This window comes from Cololabis saira, chromosome 14, assembly GCF_033807715.1.
Source record: "Cololabis saira isolate AMF1-May2022 chromosome 14, fColSai1.1, whole genome shotgun sequence".
NCBI lineage: Eukaryota > Metazoa > Chordata > Actinopteri > Beloniformes > Belonidae > Cololabis > Cololabis saira.
In genome coordinates this window covers 23423984-23444698 of record NC_084600.1, presented here as the reverse complement: position 1 = coordinate 23444698, position 20715 = coordinate 23423984, and the positions used below count along the sequence as shown (strand labels likewise).

The 20715-nt window shown below is 39.4% G+C and overlaps 1 protein-coding gene across 1 annotated transcript in view; it reads right to left on the bottom strand.

The window, feature by feature from the left end:
- The window catches only part of uvrag (UV radiation resistance associated gene), a 93821-nt gene that overhangs the window by 16914 nt on the left and 56192 nt on the right, over positions 1-20715 (bottom strand). Inside the window, exon 13 of the mRNA XM_061740199.1 lies at positions 18770-18845. Coding sequence (XP_061596183.1) covers positions 18770-18845 — 76 coding nt within the window. The remainder of the gene's footprint in view (positions 1-18769; positions 18846-20715) is intronic.

The following is a 20715-nucleotide window of genomic DNA, read 5'->3' as shown; positions in this document are numbered from 1 at the left end:
CTAAAGCCTTTCATGTGTCTCTATAAATATACAGAAACGTTTGTTTGAAACTGGCTAGGGTCAAATAATTCATTCACAAGGGAAACTCACTTCCTTGGAGCTTGACACGGTGATCTGGCCTTGAATACATGCTGCAGTCATTATCATCCCGTCTTCAAGCCAAACTACAAATCAGAATTCATAAACACCGCAGGCGTTTGCTTACCACAAAAAATATCTTTCCACAAATTTGGAGTGTGAAGAATCGCTGCTGTCTTAAACGCAGCTTGTTAAAAGGTATTTATTTTCCACAATAGATGTGAGCTAAGATTATTATTTTCATTTGGTTTAAAAGTCATTATTTCATTCATAATTCATGCCATATACCCCACTGATAAGTCGTAAATGTCGGGGCGATGGCAAGGGCATTGGCCTGACTGTTGGGGAAATTACTTTTCATCCAAGAAACTTTCCATGGGATTTTCCAAGTCTCACACTATTACTTCCTCTACAGACCGAAGGCAAATTAAAGTACTGATGTGTAAGAAGCCCCTCTAGATAATCATCATCAAAACATTAAATAAAGGGATATTAATTAATAGAATGTCAGACACTAGTTCAATATCTCCCAAGACAGTAAAGCTGTTCTGGTGCTAACGATGGTCAGCTGTACCACTATCAGCCTTATGAAGATGGAAAGTTCATCAGATTAAAAAAAATGAAATAAAACAGAGCATCTATGGATGTATTTTGCATCAATGAAATAAAATTGGTTCACTGATGTCTTTACAGCTATTAATCAAGGATAATATTAAGTGTTGCCGAGTTCATAAACGGCTTTCAGACTCCTGAAATATGCCTACGTTTGAGACACTCCAGATTCAGCTGTCAAGCCAAAAGAAAAAAAAGGAAAAAGACTTGTAGTTATATTCACACTAATCAAATCAATCCTCTGTATAAAAGAAACAAAACAAGCTTCTTTTTTTTTTTCTAGACATCCGCTTTTAGTAGTTGATGAAAAACACAGAGGTCGTGTTCAGGCGTTAGCAATCGAAGCCAATGGTTTTGGTGAGTCTTGTAGACGGAGGTGTGCAACATAAACAACAGTAGGAACTCTTAAAGTGAAATGTTGTTAAATGTTAACAATTGACTGGAGAGATGTAACAAAACACTGCGAGCTGTACAAGTCACAGCTTAATCATTCATTACTTTATCAGCCTCCAACATTTAAAGCGCTAAAGCTCATTTCACAGAAACAAACAACTCTTTCTACAAGGAATCATGTCTTATAAACAGAATTATCTATAGCTATATTAACATTAATAAAAATAAGGGGATTTATTTATTGATTCATCTTTATAAATTTCAAACAAATGTATACTGAAATAGTTTTTTGTGAATTGCACGTAGAGTGTTCTACGTCATCTAATGCCCTTTAACGCTGCTGGATCTCATCCCCAGGTCTCTTTTCTCCCTCCTTTCCGTCTCCACGCTGCAGTAATGTAATACAGGTGTGGTGCGCTCGCTGCGTCCTAACTCAAACCACCCCGTTCTGTCGCATTACTTGCCGTTACACTTTGCTGAGTATCATATTGCTGCCAAATTCAGTCAACAGATTTACATAATTACGGGAAGGGCTGTGTGAGATGAATTGGAAATTCGGTTAGGGAGACCACCAGTGACAAGAGACCAACGTTAGTCATCTGTGACCCCAGTCGCTGGGAGGTGGTAGCCATGCATACTGATCGCGATCTGTATGCGTTGGTCAGATGACGGGGTCAGTGGGTCTTGGTGGGCTACAGTGACACCTATCGGAAATGTCAGCCCTCTTGGGTGTTGCTTGGCCCTCGAGGCTAATGACCCCAGCCACATTGATACTCAAGTCAAAGTAGGTAACCCGACACCAGGACAAGCTCACTTAGTTTTTGAAGTCATGTCTGAGGTCAACTTCCTGTTAGCAGTATTGGCAGCTAGGACCGTCATCAATCCTCCATGGCAGCTCTGATGTGAAGCCCAGGTGCACATCTACAGGGAACACTGATGAACTACTTTACAGTTTCATATCAAAAAACAATCAGAGCTTGTTTTTCTGAGAAGCCACAAAACCTTTTGGTATTAAAAGTGAAAAGGAGCCAAAGAGAGAGATGTGTTGGGCCAGCTTGACATCAAATTTAACAACACCAAATTTAAGGTTTTTCTTTGTTTTTTTGGCAATAAAAAACTACATCAACTTTAGAAAGCCTCCTTGAACACACTGACTGTCTGCTTCACATAAAAGCACATAAACGCAGTAATGAACCCATGTACTTTTATTTTAGCCAGATTTTGTTCACACTCATTTTATTATTCACAAATAAAATAATGTGGTATTTAACAAGCGATTAGTTTTAACACTAGTGTTTCCATGAGGCCGGTCGGAAAACAGTCGCGGAGAGCCGAGGACGACGCTGTGGCTTGTGGGCAGGTGTCTATTCAGGCTTTCTGCAGCCCACACACACTCTATAACTCAGCTCTGCTTCTTGTGAATGGGTATTTTATTTTATTTTAGCCTCCTTTTTATTGACTGGCGGTGATTTTATATAAACATTATGCTGACTTCCCACAATTGGAAATGTACTGCTTTCAGACGCCTGCTTACTGTCACTGTGTACATGTTTTTGTACATCCAAATATTAGTGAACCAAAAAAAAGGAAGAAAATGAAAAATGGAAAAAGTAACTGCCCCGGACTTTTGGTATGGGTGCTGATCATATTTCCAAAGATTGTAAAAACATAACGAGAGGGTTTGCCAGGTACGAGTGCAGCACCGATGACAGCAAAACGATCACGTTACAAGGCCAACCAAAACAGGAACCGGGACTCGCAGATGACAATTTCAGAATTCAGTCTAGTGTTCAGAGAGGTCTTTCAGCCAAATCTTGCTGTTATTTCACCAGTATCATATCCGCTGTTTTAAATTGCTCTGTGGAGGAACGTGAGCTGGTGTGGACATCGTGTAAATTTGAGAACAAACCGCCATTCGTAAATCCACATGGGATAGGAATTAGCCTGGATTATTGCAAGCATTACACTGTACATGCTGTCACTGTCTATACATGCTGGTGTGCACATTTAAGAGGATTTTTCTTTTTTTGTGCATTTGCGTAAATGTGTGTTTGTATAAGAACAATGACTCTCTCAGTTTAACATTATTGAAGTTAAATATTAGCAGGCATGCCAGTTGCACACTCATAGCTGGAGTTCCTGCAGAGCAGATCTGATTAATGTCATCTGTCCAAGCGCCGGTGGCGAAGACAGCACTGATCCATCCAGAAAGAACTCCAACATGAGAATAATAAGAAGTTGTATAATTTACAGGAAGTATGGCACAAATGCAGTTACTGAAAAGCTCAACTTAATTTAGGAAATTAAAAATGGTGGAACTCTTTAGTACTTGCATTATGTTAAAATAACGGTAGCCAGGAAAAAAAGAAAAAAGCGCATTCTAGTAGCGAGGCAGCTTGGGTGAAGTACAAACATTACAACTAACAGTCTAGTTGTGAATGCCAGGCCACAAACACGACTTTAAAACTATTTCGCTGTGAAATATAACATTCAGCAAATACAGTACGGAGTTGAAAGGGACCACATTTTCAAAGCAGCATAAAAGTACAATAAATACCAACAAAAAACAAAAATACATACACACATATAAACCTTTGACTCTTCTTTTCATTGGCTCTGAGAACAGACTTAAATCCTGCCACAATAATCAAAGAATATAAGCTCCATCCGGTTTACTTTGGAGCGCCCGGAGCCTTTTCTGGTCATCTGGGTTTGTTCAACTGTGACCCTGCACAGCATTAAGGACGTTAAAACATTTTTATGCTGCCAAAAGGGCTGCAGCGTTTGGAGTTTAAACACAGTCCAATACAAAAAGCAAACTGGTCAAAGAAGTTGTGAGCTCTATACAATATTTAGGGAGTGTACTCTTTATAAGCTAACGTTGAGTAGTGCATGATTTGTTTTAAGACGGACAGGGTGTGTAATCTGTGATTAGAATAGATGATTCAAGCTCATTTTGTCGTCCGTCCAGAGTTCAACGTGCTTAAACTGAATGTTTAATAATAACAGCTCCTCATTTGTTTGCCTGTACAACGATTAGATTAATTTGCTCCACTTCCTCTCCAGCTGCTGCCAGCTTCCATGTGCAACAGGAAGACCGAAATATACATAATCAGTTCAACTCCCCTGCACACAGATTGTGTACAATAACCTGACAGCATTCCATATGCTTCCTCTTATAATAGTTGCACCTTTCTACAAAAACACAAGCATTTTCATAACAAATATAAAAATGCATGATTTATTTAAAAGTAACTTCATCCTGAATGGACTATATCTGATTAGGATTTAAGAAGAGGGGCAGGGAACATCAAACAAATCACTATTGTGTTTCTATTACTGTACATTTCTTCCCCAACCCCTCCTGCCCACCCACCCGTCACACACACACACACACACACACACACACACACACACACTTTTCTTGGGCAACAATCTAGGTTTTTCCATTAAGTCAGCATGGGGGACTAAGTTTGAGGTTGGATGTGTGGTTTTTAAGTCTCTAATGAGCTGGATAACAGCCACTACTGAACTGATCTAAAGAGTGAAACACAGGTCAAGTCAGGTCTTTTAAACCCACCAGTTCATTAAAACTAATCACATACAATTAAAGTTAAAAAAACAAAACATGTCCAACGCACTGATAGAAAAATGAATAAATAAACCCCATTGGACCAACAAACATACACCCATTCTTTTCCTTTGTAATCTTTATTTTGGAGGGCTGGAGTCCATCAAAGCCGACACGTGTGAGGCGTTAGTGTACAGCCTGAACAGACCGGAAAACACAACCAAATATTTAAATAAGTATTCACCCAGCACCTCTCATTATGTCGATGAGATCATTGGCTACAGAAAGCTGAGCAGGACGTTCTCACACCCGAGGGAAGGAAGAGCAAACCTCGAGAATAACTTTGTGATCCAAAGTTTGACAGCTGTGACAGTCATGGGGCAAAAGCTTGAAACGTGTGCACTGACGTACGATAGTTACAGCCTAGGTGTTTGTGTTTACATTTGCAGATGGGTGCATATTTAGTTAGCAGGACCAGGGTGCATCTGGAGTGGATACCATTCTTACTCTAAAGGATAAAAAAGTGTAATAATTAACCCTGTCTTATGATGCTTATGTTTATCCCATGTTTTTACACCACAGTGCCCACCATTACTTTGCAGGTACAATGCATTCTGGGATGAAAATGACTTAATAAAGCCACTCTTACAGTTTAAACAGCGACAGTTACTGCAACATATCATTTCCCATCTGGGATTAATATACCATTATTGAACTGAAATTACTTTCTTGTAGTTCCCAGTCAAAGGGAGAAGAGGGGGAAGGAGAGCAAGTCTCCACAACTTTTCTAGATAACAGAAAATGTGTTGTGGTCCAGCTAAAGCTGTGAAATAAGACCTCTAAAAAAAGATGTCTAAATTGTTCATTTCTGATTGTTTCATAGCAATTGTGCTCTAAAGAAAATATACACAACTAAAATCTGCACGTGATGGAAAATAACTGAAGTGCACTTGTTTATATGTTTCTACAATGGAGGAGAGGAAGGCCGGGAGAAGATGGGATCCAAACCGAGCTTGCTTCAGCTCACTTCAGCTTGAACGTTGAACCTCAGTTGAAATGAATAAGACTCTGGGCTGAAATGATCTTTGAGCTGCTTGGAAAAGAAAGAGAAAAAAAGCCCCAGGATGTTAAACTTCTCATAAACTAAAACCATACAGTAGCTATCCGCTATACATGATGCAGCAATAAAACTACTGCTTTAATGCTGCGGGATGCAGTCAAAACCTGAGTTAGCCAAGAGCTCTGGTTTATTTTAGCTACGCTTAAACACCGATTCCCACAGGTTGGTTATTGTTTGTTAACCTAACTCTGTAAAAGCGAAACACACAACAAAACGGAACCCAGCTGCCGCCCAAATAAACTGTTTGGGTTTGAGTTCTCTCCAAATCGCTCCTCATGTGCTCATCTGTGTGAGTGAGTGAATGATGGTAACAATAAAAAACATTTGCTGAATAAATGGAGTTCCACCACCTATCCTCAGTCAAAGCACTCACCTCCATCAGGTGATGGTAGAAGATGGAGCTCCTCTGTAAGTACTGAAAGTCAGACACTACCTTCTGAACTTTGGCGGTACATTATCCAACCTTCGCCTGACCACTTCTGACTTTGAACACTGACAGTAGCAGCACTGGTGCCCCAATAGCACAGATCAGTCTTTTCTAACATGCTAATATATACTGAACTTAATATTAAAAAGCTGTAACTTCATTAGAAAGGTTCTTCTTGAGCTGGCAACCATTTATTACCTATTTTGAAAATTTGAGTGTACTTCCAAAGGACTGAGCTGATGTCTTTGTTTCTTGTTTCTTGTTGTTTTTCCTTTTTCTATCCCTAAAAATAGTAACAGCCCAATTACATTGGTATATAACTCTGGAGGTGATATATGACAACATTCCGACTCAAGTGTTTACTAGTATAACTTGTTACTTCTACTGAAATTGCTAATTATTGATCTAAGAAATAATTATTAATCTCTAGATAACCCATCTCGGTTTCGTTCTCACTTTATTTTCTTATTTAAGTTTACAGTCATTGCACTACTACTACTTTTATGTCACTATATTAGTATCTTTTTATTTTTATTTATTTACTATTTTTTTTTAAATTTTATTGTTATTCGTTTTATTTTTTGTTTATTTTTATTTATTTTTTGCTATTCCCAAAGGAAACTTAATGATGATAACCATGGGGGGAGTGATGGGGAGAGGGAGAAAAAAAAAAAAGGTATGTTCATCTGTTTTGCTCTGTATTGTGGAAACAATCTGCCAATAAAAACATATCAAAAAAAAAAAAGAAGCTGTAACAAGCCAGTGAATGGTCATAAACTAATTAATGTATAGCAATTACAGCTCTCTTCTCAAAACTAAATTCTTCAAAACGAATAATAACTTGTAAAGTATCTTATATGAATTCAGAGAGAGCTGGTCTGAACAGAATGTTATCCAAAAAAGAAGAAAAAAAGAAACCCATTCACAGTCTTTTCTTTCTCTCTCTCTCTAAACTTGAGCAGGTGTTTATTTAACAACTGCTTTCATGAGCCACTTAGCCCCTTTTCCCCAATAACTATAAAATGGTTATATGACCTGTGGGACAACAGGCCTATAGCCTCATCACATACGCCCCATTAATAAAGAAAAAAACGATGCTAAAGATCATGATGCGACAGCGAGGACACTCCACCCATATCTGCACCTCCTGCCCTGGTAAAAGCAGCCGACACCAGAGGTTGGGAGAAACGAGGTGAGCCTTTATAACACAAGCAGGATGTTGATGCTGCATTCAAATAAACTCAGTAACTCTGAGATTAACTCCAAAAAAGCCAAATTAGAGGAAAGAGACATCACCTCTCTTAGCTCGATGTGAAGTGCCCCTGGAAGGGCTTTGTGGTCTGCAGCTGCTGTGTTAATTTACATGAAAAGCTGCAGATTGGCCAGAGTCAAAGGGCCATAATAGGACCCACATGTAGGGAGGAACAGCACTGGATCGAAGGACTAAAACAGAGCCAGGATGACATTTTTTAAATACTGACCAGCTGGGGCCAGCATTGTTTTATTCTTAGAGTTGCTTAATTTCATTTAGCCACAATAAAGGCTGCAGTCATGACCCAATACCTCCCGAACACCCCGATGGCAGCTCACATGGTTTGATGAATTACCAACGCAAACAAGTTTTTCCCTTGCTGACATAAAATATACTTTGCCCCTGCACTTTGCAGTCTTGTGACAAGTTAGCGAGGGCCCCAGGGGCTACAGTACCCCTTGGCGAACCAGAAAAAAATCCACAATCAGAGAGAAGTCTTTTGTTTGCATGGTTTGACCCAATTTCCAATTACTTTACCAAGAGAACAATAGAAAGGATCTACAAACTACAGATACAGTAGTACACACTGACACAAGTGTGATCTAAGAAAGCGATAAACTCTGGAGGGTGGGCAGAGAACTGACTTGTTTAACTTGGACTAGGCTTGCTGGTGGTGATGAGTGACTGTGGGGGCTAGTCCTCTTCTTTATGCATATCCTCATGTGATTTAGGACTCTTATTTTCAAAGATTCAGAATTAATTTACAAATAATAAACTACGGAGCTCAATTTTAAACAGATTGTTTGTCCACATTTAGAAAAAGCGGCCTTTTTAGCTTTGCCCGGAGCACTGCTGACGCTCTCTAGCAACTGTTGGGACATTGCTGGGTCCTGAGACTGTTGGCTTGCAGAAGATCTGTGTGTGAACTGCAGCCAGAGACGTCGTCTGTGAAAAAAGCATTTGGACGCCTTTTGCATTATGCAATGTTTATATTTTATAACATAATATCCCTTCAGTAAAAGAGTGCATACACTCTCTTGTGGAGTTTGTAGGTGATGCCTATTTATTTGAAAAACTTTGGAGGTGTGGTTTAGGAAAACAAACAAAACAAAAAGAAAAATCACCACCTAAACATGAACAAGACAAAATAGATGATTCTGAAATGTAGGAGAACTTGGAATAAACTCATGTTTTTGTCCTGGAAGATGAAGTGTAGGTGGTGGAGGGCTACATAATAAGATGATGAGATGCACCGCTGGGGGTGTCCAGCAGAAGGAACGGAGTAAACTGTCCTTCTTGAAGAAGCTGTGGTCATTAAGTGTTTGGAGAAAGACGTTGCATGCGTGGATGATCTGTTGGGACAAGACTATCGGTGCCAGTAACTGAAGCAAAAACCAAATAAACTAATTAAGAATAAAGAAATCTGAGGAATGTTGGAAACATAACAAACAACACCGCACATCCTGTTCAAAACACAGAGATGAAACAACACGGGGCCCTCAGTCCTACACAGAAAGGTCTTCTACACAGATCGGGGTAGGCAGGAGTTCAGTCCTGCCTAGAAATATAAGCCCATTCTATCGCGACTCAGGTGAGAGCAATGTTGACTGAACGGCAGCCGCTTGACCTAAAAAAAATAAAATAAAAGTAAAAACCCCTTCAGGGATTAATATGGTATCATTGAACATGTGCTCTTTTCTGTGGTAGCACACTTTTAAATGAGGCTTTAACACTCTTATTCTCATCTAATTTCATGTTTTTTTCTCATTTGTTTTTGTTGTTTTTAAATGGAAACACCTGTATTACTATGCAATACACTATGACTGTTAAAATATATATATTTTAATAGCTTTTCAAATGAAACTTTCTCTCTTTTTAGCAGAGCAAGTCTTCAAACTCGTACTGCGTAGTCGAGGAAAGCATCCCCTTCAATGTTTTTGTGCTGTCAGAGCATCTGTAATTGGGTGGATCAAGGTTTCGTCACAGAGCGCTGTGCCCACATCAAACCCTATTTACCTAGCTCGGTGCCACGCTGATCCGGTCCTGCACTGCGTAAAACAAACCCAATGTGATTCTCAGCCCACCACTCCCCATAAGAAAGTCCTTCGGGTTCAGTGACTTTAGACGAGAGCAGAGACCTCTATTCGAGCAGGCGGTTGCACTTTCAGGATGGAAAACAACTTGCTTTTCTTTTCATTCTTATTTTGTAATTTGGCAGTGAAACAGAAAAAACAAGGAACTTCATGGTGTTGCTGAAATAAATCGTGAAATCAGAAGTGTTTTGTAAAGCTAAAGATTAGTTGTAATTCAATTCTGAATAAAGAATCTAATCTCTTAGAATCTCTTAACTTGAATCATGACCTTACATATCAGACTGGAAGCCAAATTTGACTTGTGATACCTACAAATTCACAGTCCCACTCAATAAGCCAACATGTTTTGATATTACTAAATGAATAAGAGATCTGAGAGAAGTGGCAGACTTTAGCAACGCAGACGCTAATGTTGACTGCGATATCGTGAAGTGAGAGCAGAGCAGCCAACGTCAAGCAAACAGGCCTCAACTACAAATTCCTAACAGTTGGATACTGCAGATCTACTATTAAATAAATGACGGAGCCGAGCAGCCAACATTCTCTGAATCATAGAAAATGTTTTGTTTCTGAATCATTTTGCCAAAAAAAAAAGAAATCCACAGCTTGACCTGTGGGAAAACTACATTCCAGATTATAATCATAACATGACTTTTTTGAGTGATTGTAAAAGATGATACACAAAAGCAGATCAAACATTTCCCTCCGTGATCTGTGGATCTAAACCTGCTCTTTGATTGTTTGAAAATAAAAAAATGCAATCCATATGTTGAGCGGTTCTTCTTCACGATAGACTTGGGTCCATTTCTATGCCAACAATAACATTTTGACTACCTGAAGACAGGCGTAAATAAATAAGTAAATAAACCAACAAAAACTTGACATTTGCTCGTGTCATTTCTTTCCAAACTCTCAATTTCACGTGAATGCAGGGTTAAAATGTACTTTTGCTCTTGAATTTAGTGGAAGGAGTTCTACTCGTACCTCTTTGCGGTGATGGACAAACCTGGAACTACCAACCACAAAATGTGGAAATTCAATTAGAGGGACTTAAGTGTTTCATAAAGTCATAGGTGGCTGTCCAGAGGAATTCTCATAAAAGGCTGGAGCTCAAGCATAATCGCAGCACACCAAGAACCTCACTACATACACACACCCAGGCACAGAAACCACATAACAGCGACATACACTTAGAAGTGTGGTCTGAGGCCTGCTTGTAAAGCTCAGCTTCTGGCCAACAGAAAGTACAGCTCCTCTCTGCATTGTACTGGTCATTTGTGGTGCATCCTCTAGTCCCATTCTCCTCTCATTTAATAAAAAACACCTGAGATCCAGCGGTTTAGGTGCAGCAAGCACGCCGGCTCAGAATTACTGCTTCATTTCTGCAATCTCCCTAATTCAGCAGTAAATGGTAAATATCTGTTTATGGAAAAGACCGCTCCACTTCTGGTTATTTAAAAAAAAAAAAACCCACCAACAACTTTGTCTGACCAATAAGTTGCACTGGATTTAAGCTGTAGTTAACAACAAAAGTTTGTGATGGAAAACTAGGACCACACAGTAAAGCTGTGAAAAACCCTAAGACTTGGAGAGGTGTGTATAAAAGCGTGGGTTTGCTTAATAGATAGTTTGAATGCAGAGTTTCAGGGAAAACAGGACAACTCTACCACTGGAAGAGTTTATCCACCCCCAACCCCCACAGGCTGTTCCCCGAGGGCAGAAAAAACACTTGTTATCTAAATATAATTTCTCAGTAGCTTTTCATCCTGAACTGTTGCAGTGGAGCCAAGATACATACAGTAGATGGCAGGGAGCTCCTAATTCATGGGTCTAAACATCGGAACTAGGACGGGATAAAAAATAGACACATTAAAAGAAAATAGGAATTACAGCTAATTCTTAACTAGGATACATGTTAAGGTATTCAATACATAAACTCTGCAACAACGAAAGCGCAGATGAGCACCGAATCACATTTGTGTATAATTGGACTGTTGAAACTCAAGCAAACACACTATTATCATGACAAGTCGGGTAGCTCTCGTCCAACACATACAACGTACAACCCAAGTTCGATTACAGGACAATGTCAGCTACATAGTTGAGGCAGATCTAATCTTGAGTAATTTTGGTGGTTGGGTTTGGGGGGGGGGGGGGTCAACATAGTCAGGTTGTTAACAATCTACACCATTCTCACTGTAACCGCTCATAAGCTGGCAAAAATGTTTTTTGCTTGAAAAGTGATGAATAAAGTACACTAATGAAGTGCTTTTTACTGTCATCAGACTTAGGAGAACTTGTTAAAAGTGGCACATTAATGCCATTTAAATATGAAACACATTGCCCGACGCAAGCGCTGTGACCGACCTCTTTCATACGGCAGCGGATGACAGTCTGCCATTTGTGCAGCGTGTGGCCATGTGGGAAGTTATGTTGAAAGCATGGAAAACTATTCCTCATAATGCTAAGAAACTAAGAAAGAGAAAAAATAACCATCACCTAGTACCTAATTTCTTCTTTTTCTTTCCTGTTATGGCTGGACGTAAGACTGATGACTGATTTAGCTGTACCTTTCTGGTGCCTGTTCTGTCCATTATGTGTTTTATCATATCAGTTGCTGGAAAATGGAAAACGGATGTGGCTATTATGCAGAAAGGAAGACAAAATCTCACATCTGGCAGTTGAAGTTGCCAGATTACTTCCAGGGCCGGTCGGTCTTCGAGCGAGGAAGGTGGCAGAGGCTCAGGAACAATCGCCACGCTTCAGGTAAAGAAATAGTTCACAGTAGGCTACAGTATGATTCCTGAACACTCACGGGTCTGTTTACGATGAGAAATGTGAACAGGCAGCGGGCCAGATGATTGACAGCTGTTGTTTGAAGGAGCAGAGGAGATGTAACTGCTCACTATTCTTTTTCTTGGTCAGGAAAGCTCCGTGGCATGCACAGAGACATGAATCACTGACCACAAGCCTCGGCTGGACAAGGAGGGAAAGACTAACAACCTGAAATAGCTCCATCTTAAAAGTGTTTAATTTCTCAGAAAAATCCTGCTGAGAAACAGGCTGGAGATCCAGTTTCTGCTCATTCAAGGGGATCCAAGCAAAAGAGAGGAGGCAGAAAATAGGAATAAACACTGCATATATAGCCGGATGCGAGAAACCATCTCTTCAAAGAACAATGTTAGAGCTCCGATGACAGATCCACGTTTGCAGTGATCTTTTTATCTGGGTTTGGGGTATGAAGTTACACATCACAGCTCCTCTGTTATTCTGTTAGTTCTGCTGAATAAATTGTTTAAAGGATGTTTGTGAAATGTGATAATAGAAATTGAAGTTAAAATCATGATCATTTACATGCAGTATATCACGCCACAAAGCAACACAGTTTACATTGGAATTGATATGAAACAACGTATTGCCTGCATTTATTTCTGAGGCACAGCTAACAGGGACAAACAAAAAATCTGTTTACATGACTGCAAATTGTGGAACAAGCAAGTGCCATAACGGTACCCTCATTGCTCCATTGTAGACATTATAGAGTTATAAACCTCATACAATGTCCAAAATCTGCATCATTGGGGAATTCACTGGTGAATTTAAACTGCTGTGGCCACTTACTCTGAGGTGGAGAGCACCTGTGTAATGTTCAGTTTTTACATGTCCATGCGTCATATGGTTTTTATCAAAGGCAGAATAATGTGAGTTAAAGACCTCAAAGGGTGATGCTAAGACTCTGTCATGTCATTTTGGACTGAGGTCACCAGCTTTGCCACACAGGTGAGGAAGATGAAGGCAGGGCTGAGGTTCAGAATACACCATTTGGAAGAAAAAAGAGAGAAGGTAAATTTGTTGAGTTGCTCGAGTAAACAAATGTGCAATTCTGTGTTTTGCAAGTAAAGGATAATATATACTGCATACTACATAGATGCCTGTGCATCAAATTACAGGACTACAGCATTTTAAGTCCAAATCTGACACTGGAATTTCTTTCTTTCTATTTTTTTTTAGACCCTGCCTGAAATTATTATTTTTTTGCTGATTGTTGGCATTTGGACCTTAAACAAAAAGACTTAAGCGGATGAAGACCGTGCCAATAATGCAAGATAGACAATACGCATGGAAATACTTTGTATTTAAATGCCATCATACACGCGAGTACTCCGAGTTATATATAACACTACACAGGGAAAAATCATCTTTTTTCTTACTATCCTACTCTTAAAAGGAAAAAGTTACTCTTGTTTAATCACTTATAACCTTTCCAAACAGTTTCCCCAAGAATAACTCCATTCAAGCAGCTCCTGTTCTGCTTGCTGCCACCTCCTCTAACCACTAACTTCAGCAGGCTTCCCCATGAGTCATAGCTGTGTTTTATGGAGCCACAGTTGCCACTCTTTATGGCAGCAGGCTCTCTGACGTATGCATCAGACCACTAGTATGGCACTCTGCCTGTAGTTCACGGTATGAATTGGTCCGACTCGGGAGCCAGAACAGTGCAGACGTCTTTCCCCAGTCGACGGAAACAAAGGTGAACCCAGGGATGACCTGACTGGGCCGCAGAAGATACACTCTTATAATTTCCAATACTATGTTTACCAAGCCTGAGGCCACAAAATATGATACACCAAGTGAAGTGAATGAAAACTAATTGTTGCCCTCCTCCTAAAAAACTAGATTATATGTAGCATCAGTTGTCATTTAATCAGCCCCACATGCCCGCTTCACAACATGGCCATGTGGATAACCCGGGGAGTAAGAACGCAGACATGGCTGTCCTCCAGACAAAAACTGCTGCCGTCCCGTTGGAGTCAGCCACACTACTTTGGCTCATTTTTCCCTGCCGATCGAGGCATGGCAGATTTAACGTTTGTGCCCCCCTGTGGATGGCTACTCCAAGCCCAGGTTTAAAATCTTTACTTACCTGCGACAAATACTTCAACAAAAGCTGCAGCGCGATGCCAAACATTTAATACCTAAGCTGAAAGAAAAATTGCATTTCTCTTTAGTGGTTCAGTTGCGGCCAATAAAAAAATAAAATAAAATGTATGAAGGACTCACTTAGACATTGCAAATTTCTGCAATACTTTCTGACCTCAATAATCATGGTAAACGTTTCCCTCCACAGGGGAAAGCAGGGTCTCAATCCTTCACCAGCTTCCCAATATCAATTTCAAATACTGCAATGAAAGCCAATCTCAATAGGAAGCAATAGGAAGTTACTCTGTCTCAAAGATTTTTGGGGGAAGACAAGGACATTGTGTGTTCTGGACCAAAGACAAATACCTTGTGACGGTATGGGGTTGTACAAATACCCTCGGTGAAGGTACTTTACAATGATGGCAGCATTAAGGCAAAAAATAGCACTGAGCTTTTTTTTTTCTTTAGTAATATCAACTAATCTTGTAACTAGACAATACAAAACCACATTCTGCACATATGAATCATGCATGGCTGAAGAAGGTACTGGTACTGGACTGGGCCGCCTGTCCTGACCTGCCCCCAATGCAGAATGTGTGGAGAAAGTGAATAGGAAAACAAAGAGTCTGTACTTTGCGACATCACAGATGTGTTTGCAGGATAAATAAGCACTGAAATGTTTAAGCACTTTAAATTCTCATTGCCAGGACATCTCAAGCGTTCTGTGAAGGAATAGCAAATTGTAAAGTGGTGCATATTTTCCCCTCCAATGTTTTTACTTAAAGTGTTGGAGAGCTCAAATGGGTTTATATTTACAAATTCAACAAAGGGCCAATGAGAAGGGCCAATTTCTACCATGTGCAATGTAATTTAAGTCTAAGTAAATGTTAGAATGACTAATTATTAAAACTTTTCAAAGAAGAACTGTAATTATGTTGTCCTAAGTATCGGGTTTAAAAATTACAACATTAAGAAATTAATTTTTTTTTTTTTAAATGTCACGTAAGATTCAGACTGAAACATTTAAAGCATGCGAAGCAATTATTCAAACTGCTAGTGAGTAATGTCTGCAGTGGATTTTTTTTCTTTAATAAAATGTGACATGTAAACCACAACTTCAGCTCTGAAACAATGGCTCATAACCACGAAAATATGGAGTTGGACCACTTATGTGGCAAAATGTTGACGTTTGAGAGTGAACCTGATAACTCATCTTTTGATAGATGATCTGAAGCACACATGGACTCTATATCACAGTAGTTTGAATATAAGCTGAAGTTTCACCCTCTAAAAACACAGATGGTCTCCTGGCTGCTAGACGAAGTTTTATTCTCATTTAATGTATAAACTGCTATAGTGACCAATCATTCTACAGAAATTTAGTTTCTTTTACTACGAATCTGTAAGAATTGTGTTTAATTTGTTGTACATCTCCTTTGTCACAAGAATAATTGATAAAATAAGGGGGTAATGAAACATTTGAACTGAAAGATGGTGCAACATATCAGGGCATGAAATTTAAAAAACAAAAAACAAAGAAATTCTGGTTCTTAAAAGGTTTTGAAATAAAATAAAGGTTTAAAGTTGCATTAAAAAAAACAATAAGGCCACTGGAAAAATGTTCAATGTTCAGTCAAATACATACTGTATATGGAGCGGTTTTGCCAGAATTCCCAGCGTTTAGCCTCAATCCAGCACAACATAAAAACACCTCTCACCATTTCTTAAACACAGTTGTGGCGGGGCAATAATTCTGGTGGCTTGTGCAGCCGCAGGACTTGAGCACATCATAGACTATTTGTTCAACAGCTAATACTTCCCCATAACTCTGTTATGAATCAGGAATACAGTGATGCAAAACACACCAGCAAACCCACAACATAAAGGCTACAAAAAGAAAAAAAGATTGAAAGTGTTACAGTGGCCCAGTCAAAGTCCAGACCTCAACTTGATTAAAATTATATGGCAGGACTTTAAGAGAGCTGCGCATAAAAAAAATACCGTCAAACTTTGATTAAGTGAAGCAACATTGAGAAGAGTGGGCCAGTTTTTTGTGTGTGTTTTTTTAAAACACAATTTTCTACACAGTTTGTATGACCACCTGTGTCAAAGCTGATGGTTCCCACCTGCCTTCAAAACCTCAAGTCCAATCCATCTGCAGGGATTTCACGAGCCTTGTTGAGGACACCCTGCTGTCTGAATACCATTTTTCATCTGCGTCGTAGCAGACCCTTTTGAAGCTCAAAATATACAGTACAACGTGTTCCTTCAGACAGCCAGCTCAATGATAACTAAGAACTGTGTCTTAAACAATTAATAACAAGATTTCCCTTAAAAGACATCTCTGTGGATTGTGATAACACTCTGACACAACTTCCTACAGTAAATATTTTTTAAAAATCTGATAACATTTATAAAGATTTCAGTCAAGAATATTTTTCCTAAAGCCACTTACATGTGCCTTCTATCAGCAAGAGAATTAAGCTTTCAACAAGAGAGAGCGCACAGTCTGATGGCAACACATGGTTGAGATTCATGAAATTGAAATCTCAGAAGGGATCTCGATGTGTGGCTTTGATCAAAAGGGGTGCAGAAGGGGAGGGTGGGTGAGTAGCGGGGTTAAAGGTGGAAATATGAAATTAAATAACTTCATGCCAACTGTTTTTCATATAAACATGAACAGACTGCACAACTCTGCTCTTAAGCTATGCTGAGTAAGAAAAACCAGGGATCCAAATCTGAAGTGAAAACTAATGATTTAAGACTGGATTGGCCTTTGTTTATCTTATGTCACTCTCTTGTTGTGTTCCTATTGTCAATATAATACCATTATGTCACAAAGTTTTACTTTTAACTCTTATGTCAGGTTTTAAACACTGCTTGGACGATGCCAGGATTGGATTTTGCCTCATGGCATGTGGTCTGGTATTAGCATGAACACTAATGCAGGGCTGTGCAGTAGTTTCAAATCAGCCACCTGCTCGGGTTAATTGCCCCCTCTTATTCAGTGGAGGGGCCTTTTATCCCCCCCCTGGACAAGGAGGAAAACAGGGAAAGGAATGCAACTTGTTAAAAGTCAGCCCTAAATGCCCTGGGGATAAATGGAGGGAGTCATCAAGGTCAGCATATTAGGTGCACTTTAATAAGAATGGCAAGGTCACGAGTTCAACAAATCACATGAAAAGACCAAAACCAATAATGGATTGATCTTTCAAACCAGGATTGTGCGCGCACCTCAAAACTGTCACAGCTTATTCCCCTGACATTCAAAAAGAAAATCTTTAATCTTTAAGACTGCGGGCTCTACATCATCAGGGAGACTGTAGGTCCTTCATGCTGTTCACACATTTTGCCAGTGACCTCAACATAATTAGCTGGATTACAAACTTATGAAACTTTACGTAGAACATACTGTAGAAAGGAAATCAACAATCAAAGTAGATTACTGTTGATATAAGAATAAAGATGGAGAAACGTGCATGGGCAGGGCTGGGATGGAGCATGTTAACATTACCACAGAAAAATTAGCCTGATCATCCCGCATCTCCACCGTGGTCCAGAAACCTGGGAAACAACTGCACTCCTCAAGCCCAACTCACACTTCATAAATGTTAAAACCAGCTTTCACACTGCAGACAAATTCTTGAGCTTGCAGACAAATGTTCCAGATCAGAGGCAAATGTGAATTTGATTGGTGGTCAACAATTCTTATGGTTGAGCACTTCAAAGACGTGGTTTCTGACACGTTGTAGGTTCTAAATATCTACCATGCAAGATATTTTGTAAGTGGGGGAGGAGCTGGTGAGGAGGGTTGCTGGCAAGAGTGAAACGAGGAAAAATGACTTCAAATACATAATATCAGCATTATTTGAAGAATGATGTCCAAGTCATGGATGGAAATACAAGTGAACATGCAAATTCAGCTTTGATCACATTACTTAGTGTTTGGGGATTTAGTGAGGAAGACATGAAAAGTACTTCTATAATGTTGATTTTGCAGTAGTTTATTATGTAAAGCACCTTGAATTGCCTTGAAATGTTCTATACAAATAAACTTTGCCTAGTATTAAGAGTTATTTATGTGTTGCCAACAGAATCTAAATTTTACATTTCAGCTTTTGGACAAATCACTGAATTAAAAGCCTTAAAACCGCAGACTGAAAATAAGAGTTTCAGAATGTTTTGGACTTTTCTCAAAATAAATATAAGACTTTTAAACCTATGAGAATGTCTTTTTATCTGTGAATATAATTCTGACACATTAACAGCACATGTGCATAATGGATGCATCTCCATGTATTACCTGGGCGATGTTCTTGTTTAGTAAGTAGACACCGTATTCAAAATGAAATCGCTCTCCTCTGGGGTACAAAGGGAATCTGCAAAACACAGAAGACAAAGAAGAGCTCACAGTTAAAAAGAAAAAGGTGAATTTTATTTTCCCCATGTGATCCATTAGGAACACGACAGAATTATAAACACAAAGCTGATTGAAAGAAATGAAATTGACAAGCTTAGATCAACAAACAGTCATGATATAAACTCAGCCGAAAATATTCTGGAGATTCTGGAGCCCCGTCGTTGGAACATCATGTTTTGCTCATTCTTTCAATAAACTTTCACAGACTTGTGGAACCAAATAAAAGTCCAATTGAAGCTGTACTGGTGATACATGTTGGCTCAAACATCCTGAAGAGCCCTCATGGTGTTTTTTCTTTTTTTTTTATTCTTCTGCATCCGTTAAATGTTCTTTTACGCATTGATTAAACCCAGGAGATCTCATATCTGTTCCACAAAATAACATGAGAAAGCTCATTTTCCTTAGAAATACTTCCCTTGAGCCTTTAAATGGCTTAGATGTAGTCCTGCGCAGAGTTTATGTGAAGGAGTTTGATGGTTTTAATTACAGTTAAAGAATAATTCTGACACTCCCCACCCTGTTGGTTTAGTTTATTTATATAAAACCTTGGATGTGTGGTCGTGTGTGGCGTTGGCAGGTTATCCCCTTTATAATATAAAAGAAAAAATGAACTTTGAACTTAATTTTCAATGCAATGAACACTTTAGGACCACCTGCAAGTCAACTTATTTTCCAACAGCATTTGATCTGCACAACAAATCGTGATATACCTTAGTTCTAACCATATAAAAAATGTGACAAAAAAAAAGGGGAAATTCATTGCTAGCTAATCAGATGCCAAAAAACTAAATTAAACTCGTTGCCATCTGCTTTTACAACAGGCTAAGAATTATTCACATTGTTCAAGTGTCCATTCACGTAGTCGGCAGCATTTATAGTTGCTGACTCTTATAGATCGCTCAAGAATCTTGATCCGAGCCTATGATCCTATTCCATACATGCCAATAGTACCATAATTTACCGAAACATCAAACGGGAGAGGAGGCATCCACACAGTGTCCATCCGCCTTTGAGCAGGAACAAAGACAACTTTTCCTTTCAGCATGCTGGGAAAGTCCCATCAGTGCCAGCCAGATGTCTTATAGCTGCGCAGGGAGAGCTCGTGAAGGATGGGGCAGATTGCTCTGGGTGTTATACTGAGGTGGGTTTACAGACATGCTGCCAATGAAAGTTGTTTTTTTCTATAGCATCCATCCCTTCCAGTCATGTGATTACATCTACTGATCTCCCCCCGAGGAAGGTACAGCATACGTGGAGGGTAGCTCCACAAAGGAGCAGTCTCCATCTGAAAACAAATTGATAACGCGTGCGTCACCGAGTCCTTATGTCAAAGCAGCAGCACAGACTTGTGTTTGGAGTCACATCATCAGTGTTTACTTCCTGTGGGCACTTAAAAAAAAATCATGAACCAGTTCAAGATTATACCCACGAGACATTCCTCTGCTACAATAAGGCAACAGTGTTTGCATGTGTACAGTGCAGTGTGTGTGTGTGTGTGTGTGTGTGTGTGTGTGTGTGTGTGTGTGTGTGTGTGTGTGTGTGTACACGAGTGATTATAGGCTTTCAGCATACTTCCTTCCTTCCCCAGTTATTGGGTTACAGTCTTTTGTTAATCCTATGTAGAAGCAGATTAATGTGGCCAATAGGTGTCTGTGGCAAAAGGGAGAAAACAGATGATAATACACTTCCCAGGCTACGGACTCATACTCAACACTGGAACCTAGATTTATATACACGCAGCTGACTTTTCAGACAACAAATGTTCAATAAAATACATATTTTGACACAAACATCAACACACTATGTATCTGAGGATGAGATCACGTTCT